This window comes from Dama dama, chromosome 29 (assembly GCF_033118175.1).
Source record: "Dama dama isolate Ldn47 chromosome 29, ASM3311817v1, whole genome shotgun sequence".
Classification (NCBI taxonomy): Eukaryota; Metazoa; Chordata; class Mammalia; order Artiodactyla; family Cervidae; genus Dama; species Dama dama.
Window position 1 is genome coordinate 66,409,964 of NC_083709.1, and position 13,135 is coordinate 66,423,098.

Below are 13,135 nucleotides of genomic sequence, written 5' to 3' on the forward strand. Positions count from 1 at the left end.
GGGAACAAGTCCCTGTCCGAGCCTCTGGGGTCCCGCCTGCGCCACGCCTCCCCAGCCCCCGTCGCGCTCTGCTCCCCGGAGGCCAGGGCAGGGGGCAGAGCGAGTGTATGCGGCTCAGCGAGGACAGAGCTGGGAAGGCCCAGGCCAGAGGCCGTTACCGTAGGGGGGCCGGGGGGAGATGGAAACCCAGCCCCGCTGGGTGCACAGATCTGCATGGGAAATCCAGGATGACAAGTCAGCTGAGGAAACTGGCATGGGGTGGGAAGCGGGGCGCATCCTCTGGCTATGTGGCTAAAGGACTAGAAGGAGGGTCAAGAGGCCCTCAAGTTGGGGTGAGGGCTACATATGGGGAAGCCTGGGAAAGATGACAGTGGCCAAAAAAAACTCTTCAATAAGGGCCAAGGGTGAACCAATAGGTTAAGTTGGGATTCAGGGGTTCTGAATTCTTAGCCCCCCAGAAACAGACTGGGGGGGGTTCCAGTGTGATTCCTGGAAAGAGGTTCAGGTTGGCTCTGAGGGGTCAATTTATAGTAGCTGGACTAGAGCTGGATTCAGGATCAGAGGTCACCTCCTAGAAGCTGGGGTTCTGGGGGCTGGGTGAGTCACCAACCTGGAAGTGGGGGTCAGTATCACTTTCCCCAATTTGTTGCAACAGCTCCCCACTGGCCTGGCCCACGTTCCCAGCTGCTTGCAGCAGGTTCTGACGGGGCTGTGGAGAGTGAACACCGGTCAGAAGCTGCCCCATCTCTGCCAAGATGTCCCCGGGTCCTACACGCCCACGGTTCCCCATCTCCACCCTGCAATCCTTGGGCTCGAAGCCTCTCCTCTCCCTCGGGCCGAGCCCTGGCCCCTGACCTCGGCACTGGCCGGCTGGGCACTGCGCAGCAGCTCCGACACCGCCCCCGCCAGGCCCTTGGCCGCCTGCAGCAGGGGCCGGCCGCTGCCGCCTTCGTCCTCCAGCAGGGCGGCAAGCAGCTTCACGCCACGGGACATCTCCGTCAGGTTGGAGGAGATGGTGGTGACCGCACAGCCCACTGCTGTGTAGTCTGTCTCAGCAGGGTCCCCTTGGGGGAGGAGGAAGACGAGATCAGGCACAGGCAGTTAGTCACACACACACAGACACCACCACTCACCGCCCGCCCCCCACACTGAGGGAGACGCGCACACAGTCCCTTCCATGAGTCAAGGTGCAGTCACATCCGAGCCAGTCACACTCATGCCTGCACACACGCGCCCTCCCGCCCCCGTTACCCAGAGAGCTCAGCATCCAGCCTACCTGCGGTCAGGTTCACCACAGACGCAGTACCGGCGGTGATGGCGTCCACCTGGGAGTGGATTTCATGCTTGGATTCATCCATCTTGTTCTTACGCCAGGCCTTTGAGGCCTGAGGGGAAGAGAAACCAACCTCAGGATTGGCTCTGCTCCAGTCAACCCCAACCCTGGTCCCTGGAGTTCCAGCTTCAGCACCACTGGCCCTCCTCTGTCCCACACTCACAGCGTCCTGGCCCAGAGGGGGCAGAGTGTCGAAGTCATCCAGGGTGGCCTGAGCGGCCTGCACGGCCTGCATGCTGGAGTTGATGGTCCCAGTCAGTGCCTGCTGGGCTGACGTCTGTAAGACAAGAAGAGTAACAGGGAACCTTTAGAGAGAGAAGATAAAGGAGAGCCTGAGGCCAAGGAGAGGAATACTCATCGGGACACAGGAAAAGACCGCCTAGCTCCCAGCTCGGCCCAGCAGAGGAGGGTCTGCCTGGAATCGAGGCTGCAGTGGGGGCGCTCTTACCAAAGGAGGCATGTGTCCTCGGTGCATCTGGCCACTGGTAATCTGCTGCTGGGCAGGCGGCATGCTGCCCACCTGGAAATTTTCGGGACCCGAGGCTCCGGAGCGCATGATGGCGGGCAGGGCCACGGAGCCGTGCTCCACCTTCCCCACCCGGTTATACTGCTGCTGAAGCACAGTGGACCTGAAGAGGAGACGTTCAGGGAGTGCTCCGAGGGCCTCCTCCGCTCATCCCCTCCCAACCTGCTCTACCGCCTCCGCCTGTCCTGTGCTCCGGGGGTGCGTGAGGCCTCATCACAGCCTGAGACTTAGAGAGCCATCCTAAGGACCCCCACCCCCCAGTCCTGGGGGGTCATGCCTTGCCTTCCCTGCCCGAGGAATGGGGTCAGCCCCGCTCCCTTCGTACTTTTTGGGGGACACTGAGTCCTCCAGCATAGTAGACTCCTCGTCTCCCTCCAGCCCAAAGTGATCCTTGCTTTTTTTCTGTAGGAGAAAAAAGGAACAAGTATCAAAGAAGAGGGAAGTGGAAAAGGCAGCCTCTTCTTTCCCCAGTCAGCCATCTTCCAGAGCCTGGGTCCCAGTTTCTAGAGGACCTTGCGTGGGGGCAAGGTGCAGTAAGAGACGGAGGCGGCGGGGGTGCGGGAGGCAGTGCTCACCTTCTTCAGGATGATGTCAATGTAGCCAGCGATGAGCTGAGCGATCTGCTCCCCCTCGGTCGTCTGCACCGAGTAGTAGCCATCTTGGTAGTCCCCGAAATCCTAGGGGGGCAATGGGGCGGGGCTCAGCGGGGAGGCCTGAGTCAACCCGGGACAGGAACGGGTGGGGCAAGAGCCCAGGGCCGAGCTGTTGAGGCTGCCCTCCCATGCGAGCAGCCTCTGGGACAACAGCCCTTCTTCAGTCTCCGAGTTCTCTATTTCCCTTGGAGGGAAATACTTTATTTCTGAGGAGTTTATCCTTTACCCTACACAGTTTCAAATACATGACATTTAGGAAATCTCTCTTCTGTCACCCTGATGATAAAATTGGGAGGACACATTCATCATTAAATGACCAGAGTGAAGGATGAGCACTAATATCCAAAATGGAAAAATCGCCTTCACTAATTTCCCTTCTCAGTGGGGCACTTCCTCAAGGTGGGATCAGTCTTCAATTTGTAAAGCCGAAACAGGAAGCTAGAGGCCGGGCTACTGTAAGGAGTTGCTGCTGATACAAGGGAGGCTTATTTTTCTATCATCTTTTTCTTCCCTCACTCCAAGTGGCCTGTGATCTCAGCTTGCTGGTTACAGTTTGGTTCTGCTGATTTTTAAAAATGTTTTATTTTAGCCTCTCTCATTCTCCAGGACAGAGTTTCTCCTCTATTCTAAACTCCAAGTTCCTATAATAGCTCCAAAGTTCTCCTTTGTTCTGGAATCACTTTCAGGGTACCTAGCCCTGCACAGAGGGGCTGGGGAGACCTCTGCGGCTGCCCCTTCTCTGGGAACTACACAGCCCTTTGTCCCCCAAGACCCCAGCTCACCAGGGTGAAGCTCTTGGGAGACGCAGCCCAGCGTTTGATGTTGGTGAGGTTCCATTCCTGGATCACCTCCTTGGTCTTCTCATCCACCCGCATCACACACTCCTTAGTGATGCCCAGAAGCCTGGGCACCAACTTGTTCTTTCCTTTCATCTTTTCCTGTGAGGCAGAGGTCGTGGATGTTATTAGTCAGGGGATCAGATCCAGACCACCAAGGGGTGCTGATGGAGGCAGGAGATATAACTGGGGTGTCTGCGGATGGACCTGGACAAGGCCACGCTAGGATAAAGGGAGAGGGAGGGAAAACGCAGCGCCGGCAGGGAGTGCTGACAAGGGGCAAGTTTTCACAAGGGACAAAATGAAACTCTTGGGGAATGGCAGAAAATGTGACTCAGGGCAGGGCTAGAGACTCAGAGAGGAAAGGGTAAGAGCAGAGGTAAGGGTGGGCAGGGAGAAGGGTCAGTAACCCACCTTGACCAGGAAGAAGGAGACGCCGTACGTCTTGAGGGAACGGGCCAGCTTCACATACCGTACCTTGGCCTCAATCTCACTCATCTGTCCACAGTTCTTGTGTGCCTTCGAGTATAAAATGGGGAAACTTTTAGCAAAATCTGAGTGAGATGACACAACAGACTAGAGGTTAAGTTGGGATGTGAACTATGGTAGGAGAGTATTATGGGAACACAGTAAAGGTTAGGGGAGCAGGCTATGAGAAATGAGAAGGTGACGGGATGGGTTGATATAGAATATGCAGAAGCAATGGTTCAAGAAGCAAAGGATACAGTTAAGGGACCTGCAGATGTTCTATAGATGTGAAGGGATAGTTAGGAAGTAGAAGGTCAAAAAGAAGGCCTTTTGGGCTGAGGATTCAAAGAACTGAGATAACACCTTCCGTCTGTACAAAGATCTGCTCTTCACAGTGATTCCCTATCAGTCCTATTCAGGGAAGAGAGTTATCCCGTGTTAGAGGGAGAGGAAAGAAAACAAGATTATTGAACTGAGGTCCACAGCAGATGCAGTGACGCAGCCCAGGCCAGAAGCCCAGGTCTTTTGCTTTCCTGGCGCGAGAGAGGGAGGAGAACAGCTTGGAGGGTGGAAGCAGGGCAGGGGTGATGAGCAGGGCTCCATTCAGTCAGTAGGATTAGGCAGCAAAGCTCCCAGGTCATCCCAAACATGTCCCTTGCCCCCATTCACCTGGAAGATCTTACGCTCTCCCTTCTGCTTCACATACTCCTTGGGCAGGAAGTCCTTCAGGCTATACCAGAAAAGGGAGGGTCAGCATGTAGTGGACAGCATCAGGGCTATGTGGGCCATGGACTGTGGGCCTGGGGGTGTGACGAGATATCTAGGAGAGTGTTATATTTGGGGAGAAGGAAGATTCAAGGTACGAGAGTCTAGATTGTCCCTGAAATTGAAGTGACTTAGTACTAACTCTTGAATGCAGCCTGACTCTCTCTCTACAGAGAAAAAGACTGAGGGAACTTGAGTTGGAGGCTAATTTCTTGGGGAAAAGAAAGACTAGATCACAGTTTTAGGGAAACAAGAGCAGAAGGGGCTCACTAGAAGGATGACCATGCTTGTAGGAAGCTGAGAAATACCAATGGATGAGACCTATGAGACTTCTGAAATCTGAGGTTCCCTGTGACAAAAATGTACCCTGTTTGCCTCTGGCTATTGCAGCACAATTCTTCAGAGACTTTCAAAAAAGTGACATGCTTGCATCAGAGGTAGGGGGCAGGGACAGAGTCTGGACTACTTTCACATTCCACATGGGAAGAGACACGTGGAGGACGGAGGCTGAAAAGGCCCGCATGGGCGTCAGGCCCTGGGAACTCAGAAGAGGAAGCAGGGGAGAAGGCCTGGGATGGAGACAGGTGCACTATGCTAGGGCCGCAGTGGCAGGGAGTCCTGGGCCCTGGCAGGTAAGGGGTGAGGGTCACTCACTCGAGGAAGCCGGCCTTGTGCTTCTGCTCATTGTGGGGCCCGAACTGGATCTGGCATTGGAAGCCAGCGAACTCACAGGCCTTGTCGAAGGAGACGGGGTGGGAGCCGTTCAGGATGTCGTCTCGTGCCTGAGGAGCACAGAGAAAGGAGACAAATGCTGTGTGGGGAGCGGGGCGCCCCGCCACGCCCCTGCCTCTCTCCCTGCCGCCCACCGCCGAGCCCCGCTACCTGCACGTAGAGAAGGTTCAGCTGGACGGGGTCGCGGGAGTCCACGTTCTGGTCTGAGTAGAAGAACTTCCTCCGGAGCAGAAGCGTCTCGTGCTCCTCCACCCCCTGCTCCCTCAGGGTCCGGCCGTGGTCCAGCCAGTTCACTGGGACACAGAGGGTCCCCTCAGTGCCCGGTCCCTGCAGCCCTTACACCGTCAGTCTTTCATTTTTTGTTTCTTCATGTCCCACCCTCTCCCACTAATACGTTCCATTCCATGAGTGTAGGACTTGGTCTTAGCACAGATGCAGCCCCAGAGTGTAAACAGTGCCTTGCAAAAGAAAACTCAGAGAGTAACGCAGAAGGGGCGTCCCCGACACCCCCGTGATCTCGGATGCCCCCGCCAGCCCCCTTGCTCACGCTCGTCATCCGTGTGCAACTTCTGCTTCAGCTTCTCCATCTTCTTTTCATCTCGCAGCAGGGTCTTGTCCTTTCGTAAGGTCCCCGTCACCTCCTCCTTCTTCTCTTCCATAATCTCTCGGACCAGCGAATATTCATCGTGGTTGGTGATGCCTGGGGGAGGGGGCGGGTTGGTCGCAGCCCCGGCAGAGTTCTGAGGCCTCCCTCTGAGCCCCCGCCCCGCGCGCCCCTTACCAATGCGGGCACAGATGGTCATGAGCATGTCGGTGACGGTCTTCGAGTCGTCCACCATGACAGTCTTCACGGTGCCATCCAGCATGCGGATCTTCAGGGGCCTCTGTTTCTTCCTGTACTCCATGGTGTCCTGTTGGGTCAGGAAGAGGAGGGGCCCACTTTAAGCTAAAGATATTACTTTCTTTTCAGGCAGCCAGAGAGGGAAGAAAAGTAGATTACTAAAAGGAAGACTGTGGTGGCTTGCTTGAAAACAGGGTATTATGACTGCCTGTATTAGAAAGCATGGGAGAGCTCGAAGACAACAGATATGGGTGCTGAATAGGAGGCAGAAGGAGGGAAGTGATGGCAGAGGATATTGGTGGTCCTTGTGAAGGGATACTCACCCCATTTCGGAGCATGTAGTAATCCAAAGCTTTCCCGGCCTCCAGCCATATACCCTTTTTGGGGTCATCATCTGACAGAAACAGCCCAAAGTCGCTGGCTAAAAGAGAAGATGGGTCAGCTTAGGCTTATGAAAACCCCAGTGTAGTTGAATGGCTACACCACGACCACTTATTATTTTCCCAGTGATCCCGGGCCTAAAGAGGAGGGCGGGGGCCAAGGAACACAGACCTGAGAGATGAGAAGACTTGGGGCACAACAGAGTCATCTCCCAAGGCCAAGAGCCTGGGAACGAGAAGGGATCAAGGGCTCCCGTCCCAGGCACCCGGGCAGTCAGACTCACGAGGGCCAGCCAGGGCCTCTGGGATCCGCTCGCGGATGATCCTACAGGCGTCATACACCATGGTAGACGGCTCGAATTGCATCGTCTTCACCACATTCCCAATGCTGATCTTCAGCGAAAGTGCAACCATGGTGGCGGCTTCTTCTCTCCAGCCTGGCTACACCTGGCCCATGGCATCAGGGCATTAGAATACACCCTCATTGGAGGAGAGGAGCCCCCCACATGGAGACCCAGGAAAGGGAGTTACCAAAGCAGAAAACAGTGAGGGTGTTTTTGTTTTTATTTAATGATATTAAAGAGTGAAGGATGAGCTGTACCAAAAGGACTAGTCTTAGGTGTCTGAGATCTCTGAAGGAGAGGTTGGTCTGCAAGGCACAAAGGCAGGTCTGAAACAGTGTTACCCGAGGACACCACCCCACCCCCAGCACTGGAATCTGGGCCTCCCTTCTTTCTTCTAAGAGTTTCTCTCTTACCCTCGTCCCTGCTCACCTCCTTTCCCAGTCCTGTCTCTGCCCTATTTTCACCCTTCCTGGTTCAGTCTTTTTCTCTTTTTCTCTTACTAGATCCTTCTGGCCTCTCCCTGTCTGGGATTTCCAGAGCGCTGCCCTGACTCATCACGTGATCTTTCCTCTCACAGCTTTAGTCTCTTTCTCTGCAGAATGAAGACGTTATATTAGATAATCCCCAAGGGCTTTTGAGCCCTGCAAACACTGACTTGAGCTGGTCTGGCAGGGAGGCCCAACACTGCAGTTCAAGCCATCCTGGCTTACGCGTCTCAGCTCCCCAGTAACTTGACATGCTGGGGGCCTCCCGGAGCAGCTTGGTTCACATTTGGCTCCCCCAGCAGTCAAGCCAGAATCATGGTTTTTCTAATCCAAAGGGATCTCAAAAGTGATCTAGTCAACTCTTTAATTTTGCAGAAGGGGAATCAGACTGGATATGTGTTTCAAGGCAGCTCAGAGAGAGAGCCCAGTCCCTCTTAACTCCTCAGGCCTTGCTCCTTCTAAGACAGCAGGTTAATACCCAGTTCCCACCATAACTCCTCCTATGCTCTGTCCTCTTCAGTAAGTCCTTCTCGAACACTGCCCTCCAGCTCAGCTGCCTCTCCTGACAGTCTTCCTTACAGCTGGGGACACTAGTCCCACCCAGCCTTCCCCCGCCCTCCAGGCTCCACCCTCCATGGAGGTGGCAGGTGGCGCACAGGGCACCAGACAAGTCTGCCTGGCAGCTGATGATGTGACCAGCTCCGTCCAGGGATTGGTGCCTCTTACCCAGGCGAGGTGAGCAGGTCCAGGCAGCCCACTCCCCCCTCTGCAAACTGCCAGCCCCAAGGGGGAGAAAGCACGGCTAGAGGGAAGCTTGGAAGCGGAGGTCGGGGTCTTAGAAGGAGGAGGTAGGAAATAGAAGGCAGCAGCTGAGAACCAGGGAAGCTGGGAAGGGGTATGTTTTTGGATGGCGAAGAGATGAGGAGAGATTGAAAATCTAGGTAGGAACGGGAGACAGGAGGCAGATGTGGCCAAGGTCTGGATCACGAGTGTGACAGACAATTTCTGACCTTATAAATAATCTCAAGTCTCCAAAAAGAAGAAACCACAGCTCGCCCTCAATCCTTACTCCCAACAAGAGGGGACCCTCCCACTCTCCTCAGTTCTAGTCTCTGCCCCCCTCCCCATCCCTGGCACACCTCTCCCGATAGCTGGACAGACCTGGCTGTTGGGTCGCTGGAAGGCTGGAAGGTCTGTCAAGCCGAGGACAGGCTGAAAAGACCTTCCAGCCTCAGCTGAAATTGCACATCTCCCCCCATTTCCTCCGGACATACGGACACCCCACTTCCTCCTGAAGCACGGAAACCTCTGGTGAGACCCCGATAAGGGAGTTGACTCGTGGCTACCCTCACTTTCAGGCTGGTCCTGAGTGGACACCCACACAGCCCCAAGTGGGTGAAGGAGCAAAAGGAATCGAATGAGTTGGGGGCAGTGAGAGCACAGAAGCGGGCCCCTGGAAGTTAAGGGGAGAAGCTATCCAATTCCTGTTCTGGCTGGAGAACTTTGCTCCCCTTTCTACTTTCTGTCACGTTTTATGGAACAGCGACAATCTCCCCCCTCTGTGTCCCCCTCCCAGAGAGCTCCTCCTCCCTCAAGACATTCCTGAGATGCATTCCAGAGGAGTTGGGCAATTGGGGGGGTGGGGGGAGGATAGAGGACAGAGGTCAAATCCCAGCAAGGAATGGAATGTAAGTGTACTGGGGGTAAGGAATTTGGGGGACATAGAGAATATAGTCAGAGCAGATACCCACAAAGGGAGCTGCAGAGAGGGACAGAGGGAGAGAGAAAGCTGAAGATAGACTCAGAATATAAGAGGGTTGGGGGGAGTAACACTTAAGTCTGTTACCAAATTTGGCCTCTGAGTCTGTAACCGCGGGGAGGCGGGGAGGGCTGTGGGTGAGACTGACATATCCGGCCTCGGGCTGCGGCAGGCTCACTTAGGGCTGGACTGGGCAGCTGAAGGGCTGGACCTGACCTCCCCAGCACAACCCTTCCCTACCTCCATCCTGATCCATGCATGTGCATTCTCCCTAAATGCACCCCAGCCTATGCACAGAGCTCTTTCCCCCAAAGTTACTTATAGTCTCTACATACACACACATTATCTCAAGCACACAGCCCCTACACAGCTCCATCACGACAACGTTATCTTCTCATAAGGACTACCTCTGTCGTCAAGCACACAACACTCAGCCCCAATGTCTCTCTCATGGGCATTCTCCTTCCAGTCTTCTAGGGAGCAGTTCTGACGGCCTGCTGGGGGAGGCCCTGGTTCTGTGGCTGGGAACCAAGAAGGGTAAGCACTCGTGTCTGCCCACAGCAGAGTGGATAGCTACATACAGAGTTATAATAGAAGGCAGGATGAGGTAAGAACCAAGCAGTACGTGCTCCCTTTCAGTTCAGGGAAAGGGGACTAAAATGTCTCCATGAAAAGTGTCATTTGAAGTCAAGATTTAAACAAATAAAGATAATAAGAAAAAACAATGATCTATCTTTTATTGACGATATGTCAATTGCTTTGTGTACACAATTTCATTTAATCCTTACAACAACCCTGCAAGGTAGGTGTCGTTATTTCCATTTTTACAGATTAGGAAACTCAGGCTCAAAGAAGTTAAACACTTGCTCAAGGTGCTTGTCCAAAGTCACACAGCTAATAAGTTGTGAAGTCAGGATCCAAACCCAGGTCTTTCTGACTCCAAAGCCCAAGCTCTCTCCACTATTCCAGCCAGCCGGAGATGAGTCAGGGGTGGCATTCCAGGCAGAGAGAATAGCATAAGCAAAGGTGGAGAAGCAGGAAATCATGGAGGAGCATTCAGGGAAGTGAGGAGCAGGCTGGCTGAAGCACAGGGTACCTGCAAGTGAGCAGTGATGGGGAAGTCAAGGTTAGGATGGAAAGGCAGGCGTGGACTCAGGAGGATGATGCAGGATTTCCACCCACCAGAGGGCAACAGGAGGCCAAGGGAGGCTGTGATCAGAGAAGGGGCGCAAGCAGAACTCGACTTCAGGAAGCTCACTCTGGCAGCTACCTGGGAGGTTGGTTATAAAGACCCCGCACAGGCACAAGTAGGAGGCAATGAGGCCAGGGTTAGAACGGCGGAGAGGAGGACGTCACTCATCAGAAATCTGAAGAGGTAGAACCAACAGGATCTGATGACAGGCTGAACTCAGGAACCGGGGCCCCAAGTGAGGCTGGAGGCCCACAGCTTCCAGTCGTCAGCAGGTACTCAAGAGTGCCTGAATTTAGGTAAGGTACTGGGGAGCGGGGAAAGAAAGGACAGGAGGAGGTAAGAATGCAAACATGAGGCTGCCTTAGGGGATGCAGTTAGCAGTCAGGTAGGGGCAGAAAGGATGGGCTTAGTGACTACTATCAGACTGGAAATGGGGGAAGAGAAAAATGCAAGGACAGGCCAGAGAAGATAACAGTAAGAAAAATATGGATATAATCAGCTACTGAATCAGCTTGGGGGAAGAGGAAGAATAATTACGTGGATGGAGGCTAAGACAGGGAATGAGGTCAGAGATCAGGTCAGGCTGTAGGAGGTTAAGAAGAGATGTGTGGTCAGTGGCTAAATCAGGTTAAATGAGTGGGACGGGGGACAGGGAAGAGATGTTGGCAGTGTCTAAGTAAAGATGGAGTTGAGGGGGATGGGCTGACGCCAGTGACTGGGTCAGGCTGGGTAGGGGACAGTGTTGTGGTCAGTGGCAGGGTCAGGCTGGGAGTGAAAGGGGGTGTGGTCAGTGGCCTGGTTGGGCGTGGGATCAGCAAGACCCAGTTTCCTCTTTGGGTCTCATTTCCTCTTTTCTGTTGGGGGAGTGGGGGAAGGGGATCTATAACTGGACCAAGAAATTAGGAGGCTTAGAATCAGGGAATGGCATATAGCAGGGACTGTGAGGGCTTGGCAGTAGTGTTGGGCTGGTGGTGGTGTATTTAGCAGATAACCAGGAGATATGCAGGTGAATGAGCGGGTGAATATGGTGGGAGAGGGCTTTAAAATAATGGGAAAGCTCAGGTGTGGATGAGGGTAGATGAAGGTGGGATGTGTGGATTAAGAGGTGGGAAGGGAGGCAGAACTGAAGCTGAGAAGGTAACATGAACAGCATGGGAGAGCTAAAGGCAAGGAAAGTATTCTGTCAGTGGGTATGCCTGAGGGTGTGAAATGCAGGGCCAGGGAGGAGAGTTGGAGAGGTAGGCTTAATTTCGAGGGACTGAGGGACACTGGAGGCAGAAAGGCTGAACTTTCAGAGAATTAGGCCATCCTCTTCTTGCACGGGAACAGTTTCCTTGGTCTGCCTCCCTTAATCACCCCTTAATCACCAGTCCCTTCTCCCCTAGGCAGTCCGCCACTATTACTAAGCCCTGTACATGTCCTGGGTCCCTAACTCTTTTCTAACTCCTACCTTGTAAACAACAGGATTCAAGAACCCCTCCCCCTCAACTGCGGTGGTCACAGTAAGAGCCTGAAGCTTAGAGAATACAATTAAACTGGAATCCCTGATGCCAGCAATTCCAGCTAGCCCAGAACCCTAGCCTGAAATTAGTTTGTCATTTCCCTGGGCCAAAGAAGCCTTCCCCACAAAACAAGGGCATCTACCTACTGCCAGTCTCTTAAATATCACCTGCCTGAGGTCAACTACCCTGACCTCAACTACAACAGGGAAAACTGCCTGAAATTTATAACACTAACGCTAACCGTAATTTGTCTCCTGATTCCCAGTACTGGATTTGACAGGGATCCCTGTCCTACCACATATATGAATCCAATCCCTGGTCCCTGATTTTGATCTAATTTTTACCTGTAGCACCAACTCCGGACCTTTAACCCTAAATCTTGATCCCTAAAGCTAAAGTTCATTTGTCACTTGATTCCTGATTCACCCCTTTCTTGTTTATCGCTTGTCCTGGCTATGCTAACCTTCTCTAATCCCCAAAACTGGATTTCTAACCTAGTTCCTGTCGTTGACCCTTAACCTGAACTCTGACGTACGTTAACCTGAACCTGAACTCTAACTGACGTTGGTGGTTACAGAAAACAAAATAAAGCCCTTAATCCAATCTTCACCTACACAAAACGCACCTCACACTAATAAGTCTAAAATTTAACCCCAGCTTTACACTCCTAAAGCTAACCTTAACTCCTAAGACCCAACTCCACTTAATCCCCAACTCACCCGTTCCTACTCACGTACCCGCTATCAGCTAACCTCAAAGCCGATCCCCGCCCTGCGCCACACTGCCACCCACCCCTCACCGTCCCCCAAACCTATCCCAGGCCGAGGACGGCTCCAGGAAGGGCCTGGCTGCCGAAAAACGGCCTATTTAACTCAAGAGCACAAGCCGAGACACACCGGACGCGGACCGCTCCAACAGGACCCGAAACAGACGCCGAGGTCAGGGGCCCTGCCCGCCCGCCTCCCAGGCCTGGCGTCGCGGCCCCACCCTGAGCCCCAGTTCGCCCGGTCCGGCCTACCTGCGCTGCCCGGCTCTGTGCCCCGCCCGCCGGCCCGCTAACCCGCTCGTTCTCCCGGTGGCTCTCGGGCTGCGGCCTCGCCCTCCCTTCGACACTCTCGGCCACTTCCGTCCCGGGAACGTCCCCCACCCGCGGGCGGCGCCCTGGGCCCGCGCTCTATGGTCGCGGGCGCTGCAGGAAGCTGCTCTGGCCCCAGCTCTCGATGCTCGGGAGCCCGCCGACGACCGGCAGCCCCTCCCCAGCAGGAAGCGAGCGTGCGGCGCAGTCCCGAGGGAGCGCCCGAACTGCGCCCTAGTTCCCT

General features: G+C 54.3%; 1 protein-coding gene across 2 annotated transcripts in view; it reads right to left on the reverse strand.

The window, feature by feature from the left end:
• Positions 1 to 12,974, reverse strand: part of TLN1 (talin 1) — a 32,511-nt gene extending 19,537 nt beyond the window's left edge. The window contains exons 1-18 of one of the 2 annotated variants that reach the window (XM_061132380.1): positions 12,835 to 12,974; positions 6,819 to 6,981; positions 6,478 to 6,575; positions 6,095 to 6,224; positions 5,861 to 6,013; positions 5,464 to 5,606; positions 5,236 to 5,363; positions 4,486 to 4,546; positions 3,763 to 3,867; positions 3,295 to 3,450; positions 2,435 to 2,536; positions 2,185 to 2,261; positions 1,782 to 1,962; positions 1,497 to 1,610; positions 1,277 to 1,385; positions 856 to 1,064; positions 611 to 709; positions 159 to 209 (exon numbers count right to left, since the gene is read on the reverse strand). In XM_061132380.1, the coding sequence (XP_060988363.1) occupies positions 159 to 209; positions 611 to 709; positions 856 to 1,064; positions 1,277 to 1,385; positions 1,497 to 1,610; positions 1,782 to 1,962; positions 2,185 to 2,261; positions 2,435 to 2,536; positions 3,295 to 3,450; positions 3,763 to 3,867; positions 4,486 to 4,546; positions 5,236 to 5,363; positions 5,464 to 5,606; positions 5,861 to 6,013; positions 6,095 to 6,224; positions 6,478 to 6,575; positions 6,819 to 6,948 (2,046 nt within the window). In that variant the 5' untranslated portion in view covers positions 6,949 to 6,981; positions 12,835 to 12,974. The remainder of the gene's footprint in view (positions 1 to 158; positions 210 to 610; positions 710 to 855; positions 1,065 to 1,276; positions 1,386 to 1,496; positions 1,611 to 1,781; positions 1,963 to 2,184; positions 2,262 to 2,434; positions 2,537 to 3,294; positions 3,451 to 3,762; positions 3,868 to 4,485; positions 4,547 to 5,235; positions 5,364 to 5,463; positions 5,607 to 5,860; positions 6,014 to 6,094; positions 6,225 to 6,477; positions 6,576 to 6,818; positions 6,982 to 12,834) is intronic. The other variant, XM_061132381.1, reaches the window with a different exon arrangement.
• Between the last annotated feature and the right edge of the window lie 161 nt (positions 12,975 to 13,135).